This window comes from Battus philenor, unplaced genomic scaffold, assembly GCF_028537555.1.
Source record: "Battus philenor isolate CCGP_79_NKW_IND1 unplaced genomic scaffold, ilBatPhil1.0.hap1 SCAF_20, whole genome shotgun sequence".
Lineage (NCBI taxonomy): Eukaryota > Metazoa > Arthropoda > Insecta > Lepidoptera > Papilionidae > Battus > Battus philenor.
Window position 1 is genome coordinate 10,908,738 of NW_027181683.1, and position 25,908 is coordinate 10,934,645.

At 36.4% G+C, this 25,908-nt stretch overlaps 1 protein-coding gene across 4 annotated transcripts in view; it reads right to left on the minus strand.

Annotated features, from left to right (window-relative positions):
* Positions 1-602: 602 nt before the first annotated feature.
* foi (fear-of-intimacy) overlaps positions 603-25,908 on the minus strand; it is a 45,189-nt gene continuing 19,883 nt past the window's right edge. For 2 of the 4 annotated variants that reach the window (XM_068765622.1, XM_068765624.1), the window contains exons 2-7: positions 5,413-5,925; positions 3,464-4,533; positions 3,093-3,229; positions 2,719-2,799; positions 1,827-2,014; positions 603-1,150 (exon numbers count right to left, since the gene is read on the minus strand). In XM_068765622.1, coding sequence (XP_068621723.1) covers positions 1,010-1,150; positions 1,827-2,014; positions 2,719-2,799; positions 3,093-3,229; positions 3,464-4,533; positions 5,413-5,820 — 2,025 coding nt within the window. In that variant the 5' untranslated portion in view covers positions 5,821-5,925 and the 3' untranslated portion in view covers positions 603-1,009. Of the gene's footprint in view, positions 1,151-1,826; positions 2,015-2,718; positions 2,800-3,092; positions 3,230-3,463; positions 4,534-5,412; positions 5,926-17,439; positions 17,459-21,153; positions 21,183-25,908 lie in introns of those variants that run through there. The other 2 variants (XM_068765623.1, XM_068765625.1) reach the window with 2 other exon arrangements.

Below are 25,908 nucleotides of genomic sequence, written 5' to 3' on the forward strand. Positions count from 1 at the left end.
TTAAATGAATATTACACTAAATACACTCTTGACCAGTTGGACAAATATTTAAATAGCATTTGCTAATGTCTATATATAAACCGACATGGACTTTAAGCATTCTATAAAAAATATGCCTAGTTATGCATGTTCAATTATATATCTAAGAGATTTTAAACATGTTACACTCAACACTTTTTACAAGGTAAAGCATGCCAAAGTTGTATCAAAACTTTAAAAAATCTGGTTTGATTAGAAACTATAGATTATCCCATAAAAATTTAGGTAAAAATGTAATAATTAAGTATATTATATGAGTATTAAACAAAAATAATTATTAATTTTACAGTGAAAACATATATAAATGCAAATAATTATCAATTTTACAACTATGTCAAGAAGCTTGTATATTTATTAAGACTGGACCAAAACCAGGGGATACATTACTCTCCTCATTGTATTTCGTTGTATAAGCTCTACAAGCTGTCAAAATTAGAATTAAAAAATAAAATTTAGAGATTCATATTAGAAATTAAATTTTGTTTAGTATATTTCTTCTTATTGGTGAACTGCAATATTTTTTAATTGTGTAAAATTAGTATTTATTTTTATTTTTTCTTATATACGACTTTTTCTTAAGGCAGAATTTAGATCAACTTGTATATCTTGGTATTTATTTCTACTGTGTTACATTCAATGCTCAAGATCCATGCCGGTTGTTATATAGAAATGGATGACATAAAATTTCTCTTTGTACTTAATACAATGCAAATTAAGTTACATAATAAACGCAATTATTCCATTTCACGTATAGTCTAAACACGGTCAATATGACCATTCCGATCATAATTTAATTAAGACCCCAATATAATTGAAGTTAGGAAAATACTTACATTTAGAAAATTCGAAATTCGTACACTCGATTCACTTTAGTTTCACCGTTTTTTTTATAATTTGACACTTTGGGTTTATTGTATTGGAACATTTTCACTTATAGCACTTATCACTGGGTCGTCCGGGTGCACCTTGTCTAGCTGAACAAGTTCTTGAGGTCGTGCTCGTACATGGCAATGACGAGCATGATGCCGATGCCGGACGCCAGCCCCATCAGCTGGAGGATGCACTGGCATAGTGTTCCTTCTTTACTGTGGGATGTGCTTAGCTCTGGCATCTGAAATTAATGTTATAATAAATCAGTAAACAATATACATATATATACATATATATATATATACACATATATATATATATATATACACATATATACATATATATATATATATATATATATATATATATATATATATATACATATTAGTGCCGACCCATCGTAATGGAGTCATATTTACGATCTGCAAAGTCTCTCATATTGCACAATTTAACTAAAAATTCAATTTCGTAGATACTGGAACAATGAAGTTGATTACATTGGTGGGATTACATGATGCAATGAACCATAAAGAGAACTGCATGGAACATGTTGGTACACTGCTCTATTATCCTTGTTTAATTTTATTTGAATCAAAACCTTTAATCAAAAACGAGTGATATTCTTATATTTATCACAGGACTATAAGCATATATGTTAAGTTCTGTGTAAGAAGTTGAATGTGGACTATTCGAGGGCATCACATATTGTACGTACTGCCTACTTGATATTTACCTTACACAGAAAGGTATAACAAACTTGATATGTTTAAATTATTTCTTCTAACTACATATAGTGGGTGTTATATAAACAATTGATTTGATATAGTATACAGAAGTTGATGGAGTTACCACAGGAGCGGATAGATTAATGTAGGAACACTTGTTTTGCGGTGGTACGGAGTGAGTGATTGACTGACCATGTCGACGAGCGCGATGTAGAGGAACATGCCGGCGGCGGCAGCGAAGAGCCAGCGCGTGGCGGAGGGCGCATGCCCCGCCAGCACGCCGCAGACCATGCCCGCCAGGCATAGCGCCGACGACAGCGCGTTGTAGCACACGGCGCGTCGCACCGACATGCCAGCCTTCAGTAGCACCGCGAAGTCACCTGCGCCGCACACAACACATATTACATATATCTAATATATAAAATTTCCATGACACAATGTTAGTTACCGTACTCATCCGAAACGGCTTGACCGATTTTTACCAAATTTTATATGCGTATTCAGTAGGTCTGAGAATCGTCTACTATCTACTTTCAATACCCCTAAGTGATAAAGGTTGTTCACCCTTAAATTTTTTTTAATTTTTTGACGAAATTTTTTGATTTTTTTATAATGTGGCATTAAAAATACATACAACCCTAAATTTTTACCCCTCTACGATCAACCCTTAAATGTTTTTTTGCAAAACAACGTTTACGGGATCAGCTAGTAATTATATAAAGTGCAACACATTCTCAATTTGAATATATTTACGACCATGGCTGTATATGACTACAATAGGCAAACACACCCAACTTTTTTTTTTACATTATAGATACGTTTCGTTAGAAGATAGTTTAATAAATCCGATTGACATATATAAAATTTAGGAATACGTCCCAAAAGTTTAAAAAATTATTTTTAGTGTTTAATTCTCCTAAATGAAGTAATATTAAAATATATATTACATACTCATAAAATATTAAGAACTGTTTTAATTTTAAAAATATTCATATATATACATACATACATATATACTTAACATGGATTTCAGAATTTTGATACTTTTGGTTAGTAGTGATCCCAAATTTAAAAAAAGCCTTACCCAGTTCGTGTGGAAGCTCGTGACAGAGGACAGCGATGGCCGTGGAGAAACCGCCGGCGATGTTCGACGCGAACGCCGCCCCTGCGAGGAAAACCACTTGGTGAGGAAGTTGCTCAATAAGATTATGCAATACTTTACAACCACACTACTAACCGCCCACTAAGAGTACGACAGTTTTTTGGATACCCGCTAAAATCCCAATGGTAATCGTCCGTAGTTTTTTAAATACACTACACGTGGACAAATCACCTTGCTAGGTACGGTAGATTGGAAACCTGTAGAGGCAGCAGGAAACTGAAATTATGATGATGGTAACCCAGTACGTACAAAGTCACCTGAACAAGGAGCCGTTGAAAAATCCAGATGTAACTCACCGATCGCCATGCCGTCCGTGAAGTTATGCAGGCCGTCGCCCATGATGACCATCCAGGCCACGGAGGACATTGAGGAGGGAGGGGCGTGCACGTGGCCGTGGGCGTGCGAGTGTCCATGGTGGGCACGCGAGTGTTCCCTGGTACACAATACATTAAAACAATAGAATATGACATTCTTATTTAACTTTATTTGGTTACGAATTTTAGACCTTCGACATATGCATTTTAATGAGTTTAATTTTTTCCACAGCCTGTTATATTCTTATACAAAGACTGTTATCACATATGAGGTGATTCATACTATTGGATGGTATGTAATGTTAAATGTTACAGAATATGATAACTTACTAAAGAGATGTGTACTTTCTCACCTGAGTATGACCGTGTAACTGTCACCATCCTTCAGGTCCTTGCCGCTCTCGTCCTTGTGCTTGATGTTGTTCATCTCGACCACCGCCGGGGTGGATTCTCCCTTCAGCAGCCAGTCCTTGGCCGTCGGTTCGTTCTCCTTTCCCTCCGAGTTCAGAGCGTTAGAGGAGACTACGCTGACCGAGTTGTTGTGCTTCTTCTGCGCTTTGGGGCTGGGCGGTAGACCGTCCCGCATGTGGTGTTCATCGTGGGTATCTGTATCTATCTCGTCATAGCAGTAAGGATATTCTGAATACTTGTGCTTGCACGTCTTCGTCATAGGATCTCCCTTCTCATCCCTCTTGAAGATCTTCATGATATTATTTGATGTTGAATTCGATATGGGCGTTTTCACGCCGTCTGAGCATCCAACAGTCTCGTCTTTTAGTACTCGGACTCTGGTGGGCAATTTGGCTTCCTCTAACTTCTGACGTCTCTTTCTCCATTCTACTACGACTGTGAGTCCCTTTTCTGTGAAGTAGAAGAAGACGACTCCTAACATTGCTGCTAAGCCCTTCCACATACCGTCATCGTGGGATGTCCTGACTTCTACAGCACCGCTGTGGTCATGTTCGTGCTCCATGGGGCTCATGGCGTGTGGCATAAGATGTAGAAGCGCATCTCCGCACAGTGTCCCGACAGCTAGAGCGACGAGGAATTGTAGCAAATGGTTGTAGTACGTCTTGTGCATTATGGGTATGACGGCGACTCCGAGCAAGCCGCAAGCGCTTATCGCCGTTATACTCAACGATGAGTACAACCACACAGCGTACATATTTTTCGTGTACGCATTTTCTAAAGGCTTCAACTCCTTATCTATCCTCTCCGGGAGGTTTAACTCTTTCACACAACCTAACCTCTCCAGTGAGGTCGCGGCTAGCTTCTGATATAGTAAAATTGGGCAAATGGCCTGTAACGTATCCTCGGATACAAAATTCTCAGCCTCATGTTCGGAGAGGTCATGGGCGTGCTCGTGGTCGTGAGGTTGCAACCTCGTGTTCACAGTTGTGACGAGTTCTGCGCTGCTTATGCACTGGAAATATATAAAAACAATTGTTAGTAACCAGAATCCTTAAAAAATATAGAAATTTACTTATATTTAATTTACAATTACTGTCAGATATTTTTTGTCAGGACATGAAGAACAGCGAGAAAAATGGGAAAAAAATAGCAGAAATTTGAAGAGATAACACGTTTCTTTTCCAATAAAAAGTACATAGCAAATTAAAACATCTATTCTTAGCTATTAAAACATTATAAAATCAAACACAATACAAATACATGTGTTACGATGTGATCAAATAAAAAATATCGTGTACCATAAAGCATTATAATATTATAATTATGTTATTATAAACCTTGCAACGTGCGAAATTGAAATCTTTTTTGTAAGTAATCATTGTTGAGTAAGACATTAAATTAACAAAGTAATCATTCTCTTGAAATATGTTTTCTTTTCTATTGGACTGCCGCAGTCCGATTATAAATTGGACTTAAACTCTATGACACAAGGTCTAAAATCTAACAATCGCTTTATAATTAACTATACAATTTGAATGGTTACATGTATAAAAGCTTTTTAAATGGTGATCAAATAGCTCATTTACTGTCAAATAATGTGTGAATGGATATATTCTTAAACAAATATCAAAAATATAATTAAATAAAATATGATAATATAGTATGAAAAAACGCTTTCAAAATTTTAAATACGTATTAAATTTGATTATAGCTGTCCCCGCAGACTTTGTATCCTCAAAAGTTATTGATATAACGCATTCCAAAAGCTAAAATAAATTAATGTAACTTATTTCAGAGTGATAATATAGGGTAATTGGAAATATTTCTAAAAAAAAATACCTATAATCAACTACCCTTTATTTTTATACAGATTGATTAATAGAATACTTACATTAACAACGTCTTCTTTAGGTTCAGCCTCACCATAAATGTATTCTTTACGCTCTGCCTTCTGGACGCCGCCTTCCACCAGCTTGTGAAGGTCCAAGTCCTCGAGCATTTTATTGAAACCCGTCAGGTTCATTGTCGAACTGCCCGAGTCGCCGTACATACTAAATATCTGCTCTACATAGGAGTTTGGATTTAAGTTTCTCACTGCCCTCTTTTGTCTTATCTTCTGTAGTTTCTGATGGTAGCGCGGCGATTCTATTCTTTTGGCGATGTCTAGCATCATGTGCCTCGTGTCCGTGACTATCGGCTGGTGCGACTGAGGGTCTCTGCGTGTGTCCACGTGAGATCCGCACGTGTGTGCTGCACACAGCAGACAGAACATACACACCGTTACAAAGTGGTGGGCCATCTTAGTGCATATAGCTGACGATTGTAGTGCTTATACTTATACAGCGCTCAATCCATCGGCTTTTTAAACAGTTGTCGAAGCGTCACGATGAGAACATAGCTCGATCTGTCGACAAAATAAAAAAAACGTACTTTATTACAAAGAAATGCTTCTTCTCTATTAGACAAGCTGATACAAGTCCATAGTAAGGGTTAGACCTCCCGCAAAGATTGTCAGGGTCGTAGCTGCCCATATCCCACAACTTGCTGCTATCCTGACTAAGTCGTTGGTTCCCCTAGTGGGAGACCAGCTCAAGCCTTCGTTGCCACGCAAGAACCTTTTGGCCCCAAAGATCGTCGATCATTTAAATCGAATTTCTATTATTTTTAAAATAACACTTCATATATAAAAGTCAATATCAAAGATGCTAATAAAAACAACGACATATATTTTTAAATATAAACAATTTCTCTTTTTTATTTTGACGTATTCAAATTTTCAATGGTCGTTTTAAATTTACAATAATTACAGCCTTGTTATGTGAAATCACGTCAACGGAGCGGAGACGTCTGCGATATGTTGAGTTGAATTTGAAACTATAATAAGTATATGATCTCCTGTTATAAGTATAAACCAGGGATTGTCAACCTCCTCGATAATTGGAGTCATTTCCCAAAATTTTAAACATTTCGTATTGAATTTTTGTAGTTATTTAGTACACAAACGAACTAAATATCTGAATTAAATACAAATATTAAAAACCTTTATTTTACTTCACTTCTTAATGCTTTAAATAAGCGAAAGCACTTATTAATATTTCTTTCAGTGGCTGTTTAGTTAATACTGATCGGTGTTTAAATCTGAATAAAATAATCCACGTAGGTACGTCTTTTAAAATATTGACTTAGTTCGACAAGCCCATTTTAATTAAGAGTACTTCTTCACATTTATCGTACAAATTTCCATAATTCCCTCTACTTATATTTTAATTGGAGAGCTTAATCTTCTATGAATTCTAATTTTCCAGACGCAGATGAAAAAATTCAATTTGAATTTATTTAATTTCAAATTGGTTCAGAAAAGGTTAAGACGAGATTGAAAATATTTCAAATATTGAAAATTTGTTCCAGAATTGTGTCATATTATTCTTAACTTGAGCTGCCATGAAATTAGCGATACATTTAGTTGTTCAAATTTATCGTCTTAAAGTCTTAATATATGATTTAAAAGACAATTTAAATTACATCATCATACCCACAGCAAGGCCAAAAGCCGGCAACTTCCCGTCACTTCAGCTATGTCGTATTGAAACACGAAACCATAATGCATAACAATAATAATAAATAAAAACGAAATTTAATAACACAAAAATGAAAAGCAACCTCGGGTATATCAAATAATCCTTCAAAGAGCCGCAAGGGTCCTGCGTGCCGAAAGTTGGCCACCCCTGGTATAGACGGATAAGCTTAGCCAACTGAGACGATTGTCGAGCAAACAAAACTTTCCGGGTGTCAAAATTCGTGCCGCTTTTGTATTAAGATTCGATGACACAAGGACCACCAACTGCGCGAATACGACGCCAGTCCAGGGCAGGGCTGTCGTCATTATCTTTTGAACGGTAAGACGTCAACTGGAAGAGGCCTCCATTCAAGCGTCTTTCGACTAACACCTTTAACATGGGGCTGTGGTAGCGTCGTTGCTAGCCTTAAAGAAGGGGGCAGTTGGCTATATTCGAATGTTGATGCGCGCTGTTTGTCGTTTTGGCTTTTACAGCATCATCGGACTCAGGGCTCGCGGATTCGAAATAAAGTAAAGCAGTAAAGATAGATCCACCTCGTATGAAATGACAGAGTTGATAGCACTTGTCAAACCTTTACCCAGATGGTCTGTCACGTTAGCTATTTCACCAAGTTCTTAGATAGAAGGCATCCGATTGTCTTCAGCTTGGAGTTTAACTCGATAAATGAATTCCAATATATGTGATATATAACTTAACAGGTCTTCTGCCCAATGCGATTTTTTAATATGACCTACTTTTTTGAGGACCTTTCGTTCCCTACTGTGTTTGAGGCAGGGACATTACAACTCTGGTAAACTATATTTTCATTTAATTCTTTTATTCCACTTTCTTCTTTCAACCCTCACAATCGCTACCTACTTCTCTTTATCACTTCTCATCAAATCGCCTCCCACTCATCATCTTCCCTTCTTCATCTTTGTTCCAGGACCACAAATTGTAAATTATTGCAGTTTTGATTAAATTCATCGATTTTATTTACATTGTACTATTTGCTGTAATTTTTATTTTTATACAATTACAACTGTTTAAATATCTTCTCATTTACTAAACCTTCATTGCTTTATTCATGACTAGCTTGGGATCTTTATCGACCCTTTTTGACTTACTTCCGAGTCTTATCCTCTTTTATTGTATATTGTACTACTTTTTTTGGAGAATTCTAGGAATATGGGGCCACATTTATTGTCTTCTAATGCCATTTACAATAGTGTAAAGTAGGCAGTTCATGTTAAAAAGTTCTGGATAGCAAAGCATTGAACTACTTTCGTATCATTCACTAATTGAAAGCCTTCTTCCTCTAGTCATTTATCTCAACTAGAAAATCAAAGAACAACGTGTTCACACAGCAATGTGTATTTGTTATACATAAGCATGGACAGAGTACACGCCTCGCGCTGGACAATTTTAACGAGCTCAACTAACCGGAATATAATTGCCGAATGAGACACAAACGTCGATGTCAACCCTGCATTACGATTTGGAACATTCCAGACTTATCAATTGTGTTATAAATTGTTTTGCTTATTCAATGATTTTCGATGCCACGAATATTTACTGATTCTACAATCTCTTTGAACACATACCTCGTAACCAGCGAAGACTTTTCACTGGAAATGTAGACAAGCTTTCGTGAATTCATGCCTTGTACAAGACAACGTTCATTCATGTCAGGCGATTGACGCTCATTGCCAGGCATAAGCCTACCCCAAACATCGTCACAATGACTTTGCCCACGGTCTTGCACTGCACGCATCCAACGATTTCCCCTAACCAATATTATATCAGTCCACATAGTGGTAGACCCTCTCCTTTTATATATACATATATATATACATTAACATACTAATTTTAAATAACTTAAACTTAAAAGTTAAAATTATACATGAATCCGTTCATAGTTTAGATTGCTACACTTAAAAATCATGTCCGATGTTTCTCTATTATAAACATGTTTGTGAGTCTTATAGAAACATTGATTACTTCAGTATTAAATAAACAAAGCTAATAAATTATATGACATTCAAATGAGAAATATATAGATACTTGAGTAAATTACACCATCACCATTGTTCTTGGGGTGATGTAAGCCCGTGTGCCTGTCAGTTTTACACAAAAGAACAATACCGACAGTAAAGAGATTTAAGATTTCGCAGAGCAACGTTCGGTTGATTTTCTTCTGCGACGCCTAACCTTGACACACGATTAGTAGTCAACCAGACGGTGCAAACGAAATTGAAATACCTTAACGGAACGGAATTTATTCCCCTTTTGTCTTGCTAATATTGCCGGTGTCGTAAAACATTTATTGAGATAAATGTTTTACTGCTAACAATATAGTGTGTGCCATGCAGAGGACTATAATTCGGTAATTCTCTAAAATATTAAAAAAGGAATGAGAAGATTTGTAGACGAACGAAAGTCACCGACAAAGCCTAGCGGATTAACAAAGAAAAGTGGCAGTGGAGAGATCAATAAGCTGCCACAGCTAGCAGTGAAGCTGCTTCACTGCTAGCTGTGGCAGCTTATTGATTCACACACACACACACACACACCACGTGTCGCACCAGGACGTAGGGCGTAAAGGTTCTGGAGTAGAAGTAGAGTAGAGAGTTCTGGATGGATCAGCAAGCACAACGTACAATACAACCTACGATGTACATCCCCACAGGTGGACAAACAACCATGTTAAGTCTCCTTTATATGGGCGATTGATTATAGCTGAAAGTACCAGTTATAAAGTGAATCTGATCCGCTAATCACATTAGAAATGATATTATATTATCTAATCCATGGTAGTCCATTGCAAAGTAAGACGAGTAATTAATCTATATTTAAGTTTTATTAATATTGATCTCGTGCGGGTGTATCGAGCGGCGACAAGCGGAGTTGCGCCGGCGCAGCGGTGCACCGATCGATTCGCGCCGGTGCCGATTGTGTCTCTAACGAGCCATTTAACGGCCACCAATCCGCAGACACTTGTGACGTCACCTCATTGTGCGCGCAACTGATACACCGAATATTGTATGAACATAGCAAATTAATATTACAATAATAGGAGATATTAACAATAGCAGCGCGGTTCTTCAAAGTTATACATCAAAACATATTTGTTACTAACAAACAAGACAAGAACAGTTTAGTAAAATGTTTGCTATACAGGTAATTGGTTAAAGCTATAAAAGTTTAAGTGGAATAAATGTATAGCTCATTTGTCGGAAAAAGCTTTTACAGTACAGCACGAAATACAACGACTGACAAAACGTCACATAGGTAGTGTGGGACAGAGATAGTGCTCTACACAGCCGAAATCAGCCGATTGTCTCTTTCCAAAGGTCGATGTGCGATATTTATCGCCGGCTACTGGTATCTAGTTACTACATCTATTTTCGCTTAGTCTGATTTTTTTTTTTGGAATGCGACTGACTAATAACTTGTGGCAGAACAAAGTATACAGGAACAACTATTAATTAAAATACGTAGTCATCTAAATTGTGAAAACTATGGTGAAACCATTAATTTTTGGACAGAGGTCTACCATACATTTATTGGGAGTAAATAACCTATATACCATTCATTTCTTTTAAGCTTTTACTTATAACCAAAAGCCATATACAGTACCTGGCGATAAATATTGTACATGGATCTTTGGAAAAAGACAATCAGCTAATTTCGGCTTCGTAGAGCGTTATCTCTATTGCGTGAAATACAACGACTGACAAAACGTCTCAAAGGTAAGTGTGGAAAGTGTGGTATATTTAAACATTTTGTGCATTAATTATATATGATTGCCACTGTTCACAAGATATTTTCAGAAGATGGACAGCAGCGTCCTTCACCAGTATTATGGTAAATACTGCACTGGGGTCGCCAACCCGCCTACCAAGCGTGGTGATTATATTAGTAAGAACGGAAAGCAATATCGTTTCGGTCGACATATTTTACAGAAAAACTGATTGATTTTTACAGCTCCAGCATTGAAAATTTGCATACTAGATGACAAAAGGTTGTTGATAACGAAGGTAAATATATTGTTGATTAGAAATAAAAACTTGTAAAAAATATAGCCGCGTAAATTTGACTTAAGAAAGCGACGTTACTTTCCGATCCCTCTAGTAGCATATGCCTCCGTAGTACTTTATGTGAGGTCTATTATGCCTCGCAGTGGGTGTCTATGGGCTGAAACGACGATCGACAACTAAATACGTTACGTGACTAAAGAGTTATTTTTTAATTAGACTACGATAGTCAATACCTTTTAACAGTACGAAGTTTGTCGAGGTAGCTAGTTTTAAACAAAGTTGCACGTGGACATACAAAAATTTATTTCACATACCTCTGGTACACCACACGAGACTTCAGACACGTCTGAACTTCATAACTTCACAGCCTTCTGTGCCAACCACCCGAGGCACAGTAATGTTTACACAGTACTGTCTGTCTGTAGGTTTAAAACGGTGGGATCTATCTAGACGCCCAAAGGGAATTACCACCGATAAGTCTACGGGTGTTTGATAAGCGATATGCGCTCGATTGAAATAGGGATAATCGGAAAATATTTAAAAATATCCCTAAATCATCGTAAAGTAAATTTACAAAGTTAAAGTAAAGCTTGGAGCAAGCTATAGGTCTTTTCCTAAGACATCTATAGAAAAATATACCATACTTCATGTACGTGTAATTTAAGAAAAAAAACTTATTTGTTTATTTAGTTTTCAATTGTTTAAGAATTATTCTTAAATAAAAGCAGCCTAAATTACTCCTTATCACATCAGTTACCTGCCAATATAAGTATCGTCTAAATTGGTCAATCTATTTCAAAGATTAGCCGGAACAGACAGATAAATATTAAAAAAAAAATTTAAATTTGGGTTTTATACCATACATATATTAATATGCTTGTAGTAAAAGGCGGTTATTTTAATATTACACACACCCCATTTTGACTGATGGTAAAAGTATATCCTTTACTTCACGTATTTGTGTAATTGTCGTCGTTTCAGCCCATCACCTACTGTAAAGCATAAGCCTCTCCTAAAGATATCTATGACAGGATATACCATAATCATCACGCTTGGATGAGGATTAAAATGAAGTTATTAAGTTAAAAACTTATAAAGAAAAATAATGTCTGTGTAGACAAGACAGATGATGTACGATAGGCCTCCATTAACGAGGAGATATATGTAGATTTTAAAAAAATGTATTTGTGTTTTGGGAAACAGATCTGACGCCTATATAAAATTTTAATTCAAAACATTGTCGCTGGTATTATTTGCAATGATTAAATGTAGCAGTCGTTTAAAAAAATAACAAGCATTTACCATTCCTACAAAATGACTAAAAACAAAAGGTAAAAAGTCAAACCTGCAATTTCACTAAGTGACGAGATACCCGAAATAATCACCGAGTACGGCCCTGCCCGGTATTCTCGGCGCTATAAAGATTCGCGTTAATGACAAACGAAACTTCCAAGGCCGTGACGCAATACATTGCGCGCTATACACGTCACTATCCCGGTGATGTAGCGTGACAGACGTCCAATGAACAACTAATTTATATTTATTACAAATATATAAAATATGTCTAAATGGGCAGAATTGAAGTGATTCTTAAAAACTTTTTCAAATCAAAGATGTTTTTATAACCATTGTTTAACTTTTCTCGTAAAACCGGCAAGATTTCGAAACAAAATTCTTGTGGTTCAATATGTTTATGCTCAATTCCTTGAAACGATTTTTTTAGCTAATAGGATCTTTGAAACAAAAATAATTTTTCAAAAGAATTTGTACCTTCCCGGAACTAGTTTTATATTGTGGGTATTATTAGTTGTACGTGTATATTGTTGGTCCCGACTGACTTCGTCGTTGGCTTTTCCCAGATCGGGACGCATTTGGAAACTTTGTAAATGTGTTTTTTAAGGTGAAAGATGCCATAATAAAGGAGTTTAATTTACACATAGTTTGTATCAAATTGCCTCTCCTGTTGAAGTTCAAGTGACAATGAGTAGGCCACATAGCGCGAAGAGCATTTGTTCATCTCGTCGTTAGGGTGTTAAGGTTCTGGAATGGAGACCACAGACCAGCAAGGTAGTCTGAAGATGCTGGATCTACACAGCTTCCAATAGGTTCTATTGAAAACATATGGGAGAGGAACATAGTTCAGCAGTAGATGTCTTATGGCTGGGGTGATGATGATAAAATGGAAATTAGCTAGCAAATCAATAAAGTTTTAGATTTTAATGGCCTCGAATTTTCAATGACCGACTGGAAACTCGCCGAAAGATCCAAGTTTTTCTCAAACGGAATTTGTTGTATTACTTTTCTTAATTTAATAACTTTAAAGTCTGGGCTTACGTCGCGCCTTGGAAGTGACTTACGCCCGGAGCACCGCAAAACTACTTAATGAGATTAAGTTTGCAACTCCAATGAAAACGTTACAATAAACTGTGTTGGTAGTACTACATAGTTAAATTAATATACGTGTCCGTAAGCCATAGCCAGTCACTAATCGATCTATTTTAAGCCAAAAAATCATTTTTCGGTTTCGTTTTTAGTGTATATTTAAGTGTGGGACATTAGTGGAACATGCACGATGGTACATACAAGTGTGACCACATTACATAAAGGAATATTCAAGTGAGCCGACTATGTTTGCCCAGCGGATTGGCTAGTTTAAGTGGCAGTGAACAGGTCACATAGTGGGTAAAACAGACAGCCGCTGGAGCCTTACGGTTCTGTACTAGAGATTACAGAACGGGCAACCAGCAAGCGCAAGAAAGGACTTTCGCTCACAAGACAACGGTCTTATTGGAAAAAGGCCTGATGATGAAGATATCCAGAGCTTGGTAGTGTACTAAATAGAATACTTACTTTTGTAATAAATTGATATTTGTTATATTGTGGCGTGGAGAGTCATCGCGATCGCGAGAAGTCGCTGGATGTAAGCAGTGCAAGACTGGACTTTAATCCTTAACTTGTCAGATTTTTTTTAATATTACATTAATATATATACCACTTGACTTTTAAGACCCAAGGATGCCAACAGAAAAAAACTAAACAAGCGTTCGAAAATTAAGAAATTACCTAAACATTCACATACAAATCATTACTTTGCGTTGAAAATTGATGCCTCTATTTTTTTAATTCTGATGTATCTCTACAGATACATTATAAAGAAAAGGGTTAAGGGAAACCTATGCTTTCATGTGGACATCTATCGGCAGACATGATGAAGACGATTTTTTTTAGACATTTAATCAATAAATATAGTGATTACTATATCATTAGTTTCATTTATATCTATAGGCTTGTATGCCTATCTGTGATAAATAAAAATTCATATTCTCTTATTTTAATATACAATTTTCTATTTTCTTTAAACTTCACAAAACATAGTTAACTTTTAATACGTAGAGACAGTGCGAGATATCGCCGCCGCGTGAAGGTTGAAAAAGTAAAAAGGTAACCTGAAATCGATGCGAAAAGGTTATATATAACTTTTGGCACTCCTTCGCTTTTACGTTTACACTGTTGCTTCACACGTAGTGTATTTAACTTTTTTTATACAGTTAAATATATTTTTAAGTCCTTCTCTAGTTTTAAATATTTACAAGTCTCTTTAGAAGCTTGTGGAAGATTCTAGTTCTTTCTATCTTCCACTATAAGGCAGAGATATTGACGCTGAAAGGTATTGACCCTGGACGCGTGAATGAAATCGTAATATGGTGCTTGAAAAATAATTATCGTCATTTAAGTCACAGGACATCCACTGCTGGGCATATGATCTATGTATAGGACGTAATACGCTTAGCAAGGCTGTCCGTGGTATCCTTTCGATAATGTTAAGGACCTAGCAGCTATTCTGTTCTGCGCGCTGTAAGCTTCTCATTGCCACTTCAATTTTATTATCATTTACTACAGCATATTCATAACAATGATGTAATAAAAAGGACGGTGCAGTACAACGTTTTGGTAATTCGATAAAAGAATACAATCTTCTAGATATATCGAAGTCAAAGACCAGATAAGAGAAGCATCTCATTGTTGCTAAACTTGAAAACGTCACTGTAAAATAATCGAAAAGGACTATGCACGGAGCATCATTGCGAGACGGAATCAGAATTGTGGGGATCCGTAGAACTAAGGTCACCGATGTTGCACGAAGAACTTCTTGTCTAAAGTGGCAGCGAAAATGTCCACGTGCATAGTCCACAGAGCATCATTGCGAGACAGAATCAGAATTGTGGGGTTCCGTAGAAGAACTAAGGTCATCGATGTTGCTTGACGAACGGCACGTTTGAAGTGGCAGCGGGTGGAGCATATCGTACTGCTACCGATGGCCATAGCGGCCGAAAGATTCTTAAATAACGTCCACAAACCTTTGAGACGCAACACGGGCGAACCGTCGATATAGTCAAAGTTGCGTGAAGTCACTGGATACAGGCAGTACAAGACAAGTCCTCGTGCCAATCTATGGGGTGTATGATGATAGACAGACTACACCAAAAGAACTACCATCAAACCGGCAAACAGTAATATTAGTAAGAAAAGGACCAATATTCAGCCACTTCCGCACATGCAGTGGTAGTCGTGCAACAAAGTGCACCACCCGCCTGCCCAGAGGAGTCTGTTTGGCACTAATCGGTGTGGCATAGCTCCTGAAGATGCCCCGTGGAGGGGTGAAACACGTGTTGAGTGATTTGACGGTGGCAGTTGTGTAGTTCGCATTGTTTACCGCATGCGAATTTGTCAGCGGCCTGGCGGGCGGTGCACTTTGTTGCACGACTACCACTGCATGTTCGGAAGTAGCTAAATATCGGTCCTTTTCTTACTTAGGATGGACTTCCGCAAGGTAAAGTCTGATTCCATTAAACAGTAATATAGTCACAAACACCTGTAGCAAAATAATATTGATAAGAATCGTCAACACATCGCAACAAATATTTGTACCGCGCAAACATCCGTCGCAAATATCACACGAAATCCCAGCAAAACAGCGTAAGGCAAAAAACTAAAAAATACAACAAAAAAAAAATAAGTTGAAAACACACTCGTAAAAAAAGACACGTGGAAGGTAGATAACGGATATAGCGGGTCACTGGCACACACGAATATTATCGACTTCCCGTCAAAAACCGAACAACTGGGCGGCGCCTAAGCACCGCGAGACATGAAAGTAAACATATTTTTGCAACGCTTCGATAAGACAAAATGGATTAAAAATAGAGTATATCTCGACCACTCCACTTAAGGTACTCGAGATTGCTTCGATAAAAGTGTATACTCGATGCACTATAAAAAATATAGTTTGTTTGTCATAGGTTTCAAAAATGTCGATTATTATTTGGTGAACTAATCATTTTAACTGTCTAAAGCTAACTATCAGCCGTTAGACGCTCATTGCAAGGGTTAGGCCTCCCCCAACGATCGCAACGACGACCGGTCTCGCGCTGCTCACATTAAACGACTTCCCGAAACCTTAAGGTCGGTGTACTTGGTGTGTGTGTGTGTGTGTTGGGGGGGAGGGGGTCTACCCACGCCACGTCTACCAGGTCAGCCGAGAACAAATACAACCCGAGAACAAATATTTTGTATTATTTTATTAACATCGGTAATAAAACAACTACACAAAGAGCCCACAAAGACCCACAAAGTACCCTCTTTTAAGAATGGACAGTAAAATATAGAGGATTGAAACAATGAAACAAATATAAATACTCTTTTAAATAGGCTTTTCTAAGCGTCTTCAAAAAGTCAATACATTGATAATACGTACTTTTTAATATATATTCATATGTAATATAAATGGCTCCACTATGAAACTACTACTAATATGAAAACCTGACAAGAAACTAGATAGTAGTAAATATAAACATATATAAAAAATGTAGAACAGTTTAAATTAAAAAAAAAACTTCCTTCTTATACTAATGTAATGGTGCTAATACTGGAAATTTTAAATATGGACAAAAATTTAAAAATCCATTTAACAATTATTTGACGAAAGAACAAACATATATATTTATTTTATTACAGGATTCGAACTCACGTTACAATAAATTAAAGTCCGTCAGGCTATTGCCCCTCAACCAATAAAGAATTACTGTTTAAATCTTTAATTCGCATAGTGAATCCTTCACGCGATTGATTCTAAGTGAACGTGTTATACCAAAACTCATTGCGTTTCTTATTAACACCATAAACGTAACCCGGTTCTTTGATCTATGACGTCACGAAGCTAGCCTAAATGTACTAGTCTATGGTAGAAAAGAGAATCATTAAAAAATCACATCGTTTTTAACGTAAAATTATAATGCAGTAATAAAAATGAAATATACATACCCACTTAACCGGTATAGAAGTGTCAAAAAACGAGCGAACAACACTAGAGTAACGAAAGGAGGCCCTTGAATGCTCTCCGTTACTCGTTATACGGCGTTATAATACATTCGACTCGGCTCATGTCTAAAGAAAGACAGAGACAAAAGCCAGCTACAAACTTTAATTAACTTACAATTACGCAAAAATCAACTTTAAGCCGTACACGATAAAGTGCATGAAGCATGAACCACAGAAACATTTCCAATTTTCAATTTACACTCATAAGTGTAATTGTCGAAAATGAATCTTATGACAATTGAAACAAGGTTTATTTGAGTTGCACAGTTTTGGAGTGATCAATTACTGAAGAAGTAATTTAAGTAAGGGAATATGTACGTTATGCCAATGCATTAGAGGTGAGTGATGGCGCAAATAAACAATGTAGGAAATAAAATTGCATCGTTATCGCCTTTTAGCCGCGTATGATTCAGCCGGTCGTGTTACGTGTAACGAAACATAAATTCGTTAGACGGTTAGGAAAACGTTGAGACTCATAATACGCTTCGGTTTTACTTTCACACTAATGTTATATGATTTAATGAGGGTATAGCACCTTTACACGTAGAATAATACCCGCTTGATATGGAGAAGAATATGACAGGAAATTCTCTATGATATCGAATCAGAGATGAGGTAGACGAAAGGAAGGTTCCACAGATCTAACTAATCCTATTAGAAATTAATGGCAGAAGCCCAAGTCCATCAGAGGACGTGATATAGCTGAAATGATACGTCCCCGAGATTTTTTAAAAACTATTTTTATATGAGTTCATATTTGAAGTATCAAAAATGCCTTTTTTCCAATTAAATAAAGGTCCTCAAAAAACGGCGCCAGAAAAAAAACAATGTACAAGTTTCATCATCATTTCGGCGGTAGACCGTTCACTGGTTTACACAGGCACATAAACATTTCGACTAGAACTGGTTGGAAGCAGTTTGCATCCAGCACCTTACGATGAACCTAACTCGGTGTTAAGCACTGGGCTGTGTAACATCACTCCTGAGGATGTCCCGTGGAGGGGTGAAACGTGTTGAGTGAATTAACTGTGTAGTTGTGTTTTTCCCATAGTTAACCGCACGCGCAGGCTAGCGGGCGGTGCACTTAATTGCACGACTACTGCTGCATAGCGGAAGTAGCTATATATTAGTCCCTTTCTTAGTTAGGATGGACTTCCGCGAGGTAACGCCTGAATCTATTAGATCTTAACTAGGTCGTCTTTCCGCCTTGTGAACCGGTACGTGGTGACCACTCCAGGACATTGACTTGTCCACTGTCACAACTTGTCTATCTGGTGGACCATGTCGCTTACTTTCTTTCGTCTCTGCATCCCATTTATTCTTGATTCTAGCCCGTAAGGAAATTCCCAAGCTTTTCCGTGGCTGGTTGAGTGACTGCTAGTCTGTTAATGAAGCCCAGACTAAGAGATCACGTATCAATTAATCCACTATTTGTTTATTATAACCTAACAATAAAGATTTTAAAACACAACACTGGGACTAGAATTAATTGGAATGCACGCCATATTATTTTAAGGAGGTTTACATGCGCTTGCGCATCTATTACACCGTTATGGGTAGAGGGGTCATGCTTGCCGTGGTGAACGTGCCGCCTGTCAGCTTACCGTCCAGTGATTACCAGTCCGTTTGGCGTTAGCTCAAAACACGAGAACTACTTAAATATACAGCAAATTATTACGTAAAACAATTGTGTGAAAAGTGAACTTAATCTTTGTTATTTTAATTAAGAAAATAAATATTAACTGTTTTAAATGCAGTTTAAAGTTATTTTTAAGCTAATATTGCGTCAAAGTGATCACAAAAAGTCCTGATTCATTTTCTTGTAGGCTCTTGTCAGATCAGGAAGCTTTTAGGAGCCTTGCAATTTTATTTAAAGGCACAACTTTCTATAGGATGATTGATTATAATCTAGCATTTATAAAGATCTTACTTTCATTATTATCTTAACGTAAGTAATTAGTTTAATAAAATTGAAGGTGAAAATAAAATAAATTAATTAATATCGCAATAAATAATGAACCGTTGACTGTTTTTATTTTAAAAAAATACAGTATAATAGTATAAGTAAGCGCAAAACCTTGCTTGCTTGTCCAATTCCACTAATATTTTTATTTTCATTGTGATACGAAGGTAAAAAATAAAAAAATCAAAAGATATCGATATAAGGTAAACAACTGTTTCTACAAAATTTAACGCAATATTTAAAAATAATGAATGTGTTATATTGAGGCTTAGCACATAGCATATAATATAGCTTTTAGCACATTAGCAGATAGCGTGTCATAGAATATGTACATTTAGCAAAACAATAAACATTAAATTCTATTTAATAAATATATATATCTTTTTACAGTTTGTTTTCGAAGTAAATGGTAAAAAATACTTTTTTCTCTTCCGATCAGTTTTTAATAAAACAAAATTGAGTGGTAGTATGTAATCAAATATATATACAATAAAATCGGTAAAAAAACTTTTAAGTTAAACGGTTTTTTACACGGTTTTATTTGATACCCATATTGTGGTGGTTGTGGAAAAATATGTACCTAGTCCGCCATATTGGAACGGCGTCCATCTTGAATTTTAAATTTTGACATAATCATCGTGTTTTACTAGTGTAGCCCTTTCATTTGATACCCATATTGAGGGGGTTAAGGAAAAATATGTAATCCGCCAATTTGTATCGGCGGTTATCTTAGATTTATAATGTTATTGATTTTATTATATTGTATTGTTATCTAAATTAAACGTATGTACCAAATTTCAGATCAATCTGACAACGGGAAGGTGCTTAAATTTCAATTTCTAATTTTGACACAAACAAATTCCGTACGGGTCGAACTAAATAAAACCGTATAAAAATATAATTAAAATCACATTATTACTACTATGCAGTATATGAAATAAAAAAACTTATTTTCGTAAGTAATCCTTGTTTGTTGTTAAGATATGACACTTTTATTTCTTAAGACTACGACAGGCCAATTACTTTTGACAATAGGAACACCGTCGGCGCAGATAGTTCAATGTTGCACAGGGTGTAGCGTAACCTGTTATTAACTGTGAGTATCATATACAAATAACCAGACAATCAAACATGGGGTCCGTCTCGAATTCGCAGACGGCTAAACAACCACAATCGTCCTTCCATTGGACCGTTGAACCGAAAATGGCGGCGGTGCGGCGCGGGGCGTTTTTTTTATCTCTTAAACTCGTAGCCGTCTACCAAAAAACAATCGATCAAACGATTCTTGGTTTTAATTTAAACTTGTTAACGTTTCAAATATATATAAAAAAAACAATGACAGACAGACGTTTTTGTATCTGTATAAAGTTGATTATGTTTATAATGTGCAATTATGATTCGGACTTTTAATTATAAATGATTGAATTTAAAAAATTTTAAACCTGGATTACACTGTTGCCCAAGTGGCATCAGTAGGTTCAAGGTGGCAGGACACAGAGGGCGCTTAACCTAAGATCTCTTTTATGCCTTACTGTGGGAGTCTAGTTGCTGCTATTAATGACAATGAACATTTCTTAATATTCATTTTTCTATATTTATTGATGGAAGCTTGTAATTAGGAAACTGATTAATTTTATATTTTTTCTAAACTATACCAAAAGTTTGTCTGGAATATTAAATAAAAAATAACTTACGTTTAATGTATATAGCAGTTATAGGAGAGGTACACAGAAAAAAAAATTCGTACCGTCTTAAATATAAACGGTTCAAATTATAATGAGTAGTAAGTGTGAGTGGCCTTTTGTTATGATGGGTTCTCTACACATTTATTAAAATATTCATTTAAATTTACGACATGTAACTCTTTACTGTTCATAAACTGTGTTACAGCCGTCAGCGATTTTCTTCTTTAATACAGAAATATGTGTTTACTTCCAATATACTACACCTTCTAATTATTTTTCAGCCTATAAACGTTCACTGCAAGACATAGACCTCCTACAAAGATCGCTAATTGACTAGTCTTCCGTCTCCGGATCCAGCTACTTCCCGTAACATTAACTAAGCCGTCAGTCTCCCTAGTGAGGGGGTCTACCCGCGTCTACCAAATCGTGGTCGCCACACGAGAACTTTTCGGCTTCAACGGCCAATGAGGTACGGTCACTTTGTTTCTTCCAAAAATCTCCTTGTTTCTGATTCGATCTCGCTGCGAAACCCCGAACCTAGCCCTTGAGAGTAATATTCCTTTGGGTCACCTACAGCCTTCTTATAAGCCTATCATAAGCGACCACGTCTTCAACCTAGATGTTCCGAAACATTACCTATCTGAGTTAAATTCGACGAGATCTCTATCTCGAAGTTGGCAATAGACAACAAAAATGTAACATTAGTAAGTAAATAACTTGTACTACCACATACCACACATTATACGTATTTACATGTATAGACAATACAAATTCTGATCAAGAAAATTCAATAAAGTTTCTATTAAAAATCGTGTTCGTGTAGAATCATATTAAAAAGAATCACTGCTATTTCCGACATGTCACCGAGGCGTGGGATACCTGTCGCTGTTGTAATACCACAGTACTAAAATTCCATGAAGACAACGCGTGATTATACGTTTCTAAGAAATTTACAAAACCCCAAAATTTTTTATTGTAGCTGTATATATAAGAACTTTCAAATGCTTTTTATATTGAAAAGACTGGCCGCCTTTGAATAGTTTTGTAGCGTTAAGTAAAATTAAATCTAATACAAAGTGACAATTGTCGATATTGTTTATCTCATAGTTATATATATATATACACAGGGTGATTGGTTATAGGTGTAAAAGCTTTAAAAAAGTAAATGTACAGCTCATTTATCAACAAAAAGTTAAAAGTGATGACATTAATAAATGTCACATTATTTTTTTTTATTTAATGGAATCAGGCGTTACCTTGCGGAAGTCCATATTAAGTAAGAAAAGGACCAACATTTAGCCACTTCCGCACATGCAGTGGTAGTCGTGCAACAAAGTGCACCGTCAATTAGTGCCAAATATTAGTCCTTTTCTTGTATACTGCATCTAACGTCTTCTAATGATCTTATCATTGTCTTTTAGCGATAAGACGATACATCTATTAAAACTTCACCAAAACCATTCCTACCTACCTAGACAGGGTTTCTCAGTAAAAACATATTACCCAGCTCCCGGGAACCCTAAACAAAACTATCGTAATAATCACTTGGAGACGACTCATTAAACTAAACCAAAGAAAATTCATATTATACACGCATTATAAACAATACGAGGAACAAATCACTGATGACGTCATCTATACCTCGTATCACCACCGTTATTTTAAAGGGCATAAACAGAATTTATAAAAATAGAGAAGAGAGATGCAAATAAATTTCTTATCACCGCGTGGAAACCCGTCAACGGAATCGAAGAACTTAAACTGCCCATACGTCGAAGCATTCAAGGACAACACTCGTCAGTCTACTGTGCGTGCCTTTCATATAAGAAAATTTAAAACAAAGATTGTTATATCTTCAATGTTATTGTAAACATAAACAAGTTGTGTTCATGAGAAAGCTACTTATCTTGCATAAACCTCACTGCAAGGAATATGTCCCTCTTAAAGATATCTATGGGTAGGCGGGTTGTCGATCGCTGTGTCGTGAAACGTGAAAACTTGTCTACGAGCATTGACAAACCTACATAATTAATTTAAAATTTGAAAATTAAGATTGCATCCTTGGAATCGAACTTGCTACGTACGATCTTTTATAATTAATTTCCAAATCATATTAAAAAGATGAAGACACACTTTGTTTTATATAAGACTTTAATTAACAAAAAAGTGACACACCACACACACACGTTCACATGTACACACACATATGTAATATATACACACATATACCTAGTCTATATATCTAATATATAAAATTCTCGTGTTACGGTGTTCGAACTTGAACTCCTCTGAAACGGCTTGACCGATTTTTACCAAATTTTATATGCGTATTCAGTAGGTCTGAGAATCGGCTACTATCTATTTTCCATACCCCTAAGTGATAAGGGTTGTTCACCCTTAAAATTTTTTTTTTAATTTTTTGACGATTTTTTTTGTTTTTATTTCTTTACGATACAGCAAACAAAAATATATACAACTCTAAATTTTTACCCCTCTACGATAAACCCTTATTTTTTATTTGTTAATTAAATTTTTTTTTTGCAAAACAACGTTTGCGGGATCAGCTAGTATATACATAAATATATAGAGCAGTACGTAAATAACCTTTAGGTTAAATAAAAAAGTTTAAATCATTTGGTACTCACTAGATGGAACCGCATGAGAAAACGAAATAGCGCTTGCCGTGTTAACGCCCGAGCCTCCTCCGCGTACTACGTAAACATAACGTCGACTATACGATAACTCTATCGCTGGCCGGACGATAACACGCCCGTTGCCGCTAGCGTAACGCGCGGTGGCGTTATTCGATATAGATTTCGCAACGCAGACACGCTCAAATGTATTCATTGCGTTAGGTTAGGTTAGGTTAGGTTAGGTTGCGACTCTGAGGCGGACGATGGTTCGACGTGGTCTCGAACCATCGTGATAGCACCACGAGGGTTTCGGGGGTAGCGTATCCACGCATACCCCGGGACGGGCTATCGAAAAATAGCAAGGCGCAAGGGAAGACCGCGTGGCGATCCCTGACCGGGAGATACCGCGGTCCCCCGTTTAACGCAGAGGGCGACCACCGGGGGGGGTTTTAGTGGGTAGGAATCCCACATACCCCTGTCCTCCCCCCAGAGGCAAGGCATCTTGAATACCAGAAGATTTCCCCAACCGAAAAAAAAAAAGGTTAGGTTAGAAGTCTTTTTTTTATGGCCCCCGCTATTGGGGCCTCTCGTACCCCCTATCTTTTGTGGGACAGGGACTTTCCGGGCAAATACCTTCTTTCATACTTCACATTGTCTTTCGGTCTATTCTTTCATGCCACAATTCTGCTGTCTTTCCCTTTTGCTCTGTATCACCATTCATTCATTCCTCTTTTCTTTTTACATTACCATAATTACATTGTTATTTTATATCACATTTTTATTACTTAAATTCTATAATTATTTTATATCACAGTACTGTATATTATTCTGCTCTTATTTTGTCTTCATTATCTATTTATTTGCAATATTTACGTTTTATTTCTTTCTATAGCATTTTTTACGTGTCTTTTTCGCTTATCAGGGAGGCTATTGACTCCTCCCCGATTTTAACTGCGTTAGGTCTAAAAGGTCCCTCGATTTTTACTTTATGCATCAAGTGTCAATCTGGAGCAGAAGCCATGTTTATAGTCCCTTGTATAATTGAAATTGATTCGATGGTATAGTAAAGTAATATTAGAAACTTATTGGGTCTCATACGCAGTACAGGAAAATTTAGTATTTGGAATTCTTTTTGAAACAATAAACTCGTAGTTAGTAGCAAGCGTGTTAAAAAATATTATACACGCCGATTGGTTACAAAGTATAAAAGCTTTACATTTGTGAATGTATACATTTACTTTCAATTATTGACGGTATTGATAGTACAGTAAGAAAAGCATTTTCAAAATTCGAATCACTACGTATTAAAATAATTATTGTTTACTATCTCTGCTGATTTTGTACTGCCAGTAATTATTGGCTAGAAAAAGAATATTGTAACATAATTCAGTGTGTTTACTTTAAACAGGATAATTGGAAATAAGTGTAGAAGCTTTTAACATCTACAATAAATCAGAATTGATTTACTTTAACGAGTAAGATAAATACATCATTATCATGTTTTCTACCGTATGACGTCCATGGTTAGACAGGCTTCCCCAAGAATTTCCAATAGGATCGAAAAAAAGGTCTATTTCTAGTGTCTCCAGAAAATTAAAGTCCCAGCTAGTCATTTTTTCTGCATGCCATGTGGCCTGCCCATTAGCCAATCTGATGGGCTATGTTTCTGAACTCTTTAACTCCCGGCATAGCACATAAAGGTGGTTGGAAGACGCTGTATCCAGGTCGATTCCGACAAGTCATATTTAAAATCTATGATTGACCACCAGCGCACGTTCTACAACTAAAATGGTGACGGTATATGTCTTCATGATTTCAAATTTCAACAGTCCTTATTTTCAATAAAATATAAAAACTGGACTATAATATTACTCTATAATTCCTTGTAAATTATCCTTGTAATTTTTAATTAATAACATTAACTTAAACGACATAAACGAGGACGATGTACAAGTGTAGAGTACACTTGTCCATCGCGTTTTCTACCTACTTGTCATTCTGCGGACATACGTTATCACATGACGGGCCGTCACAGCGCGAGGAAAAACCGAACGGAGTTACGGCCGCATTGGAGGCCGTGTAACACAATTTCACGGCTCGTATTTCGTATTTAGTTCGGTTTCTTTCTGTT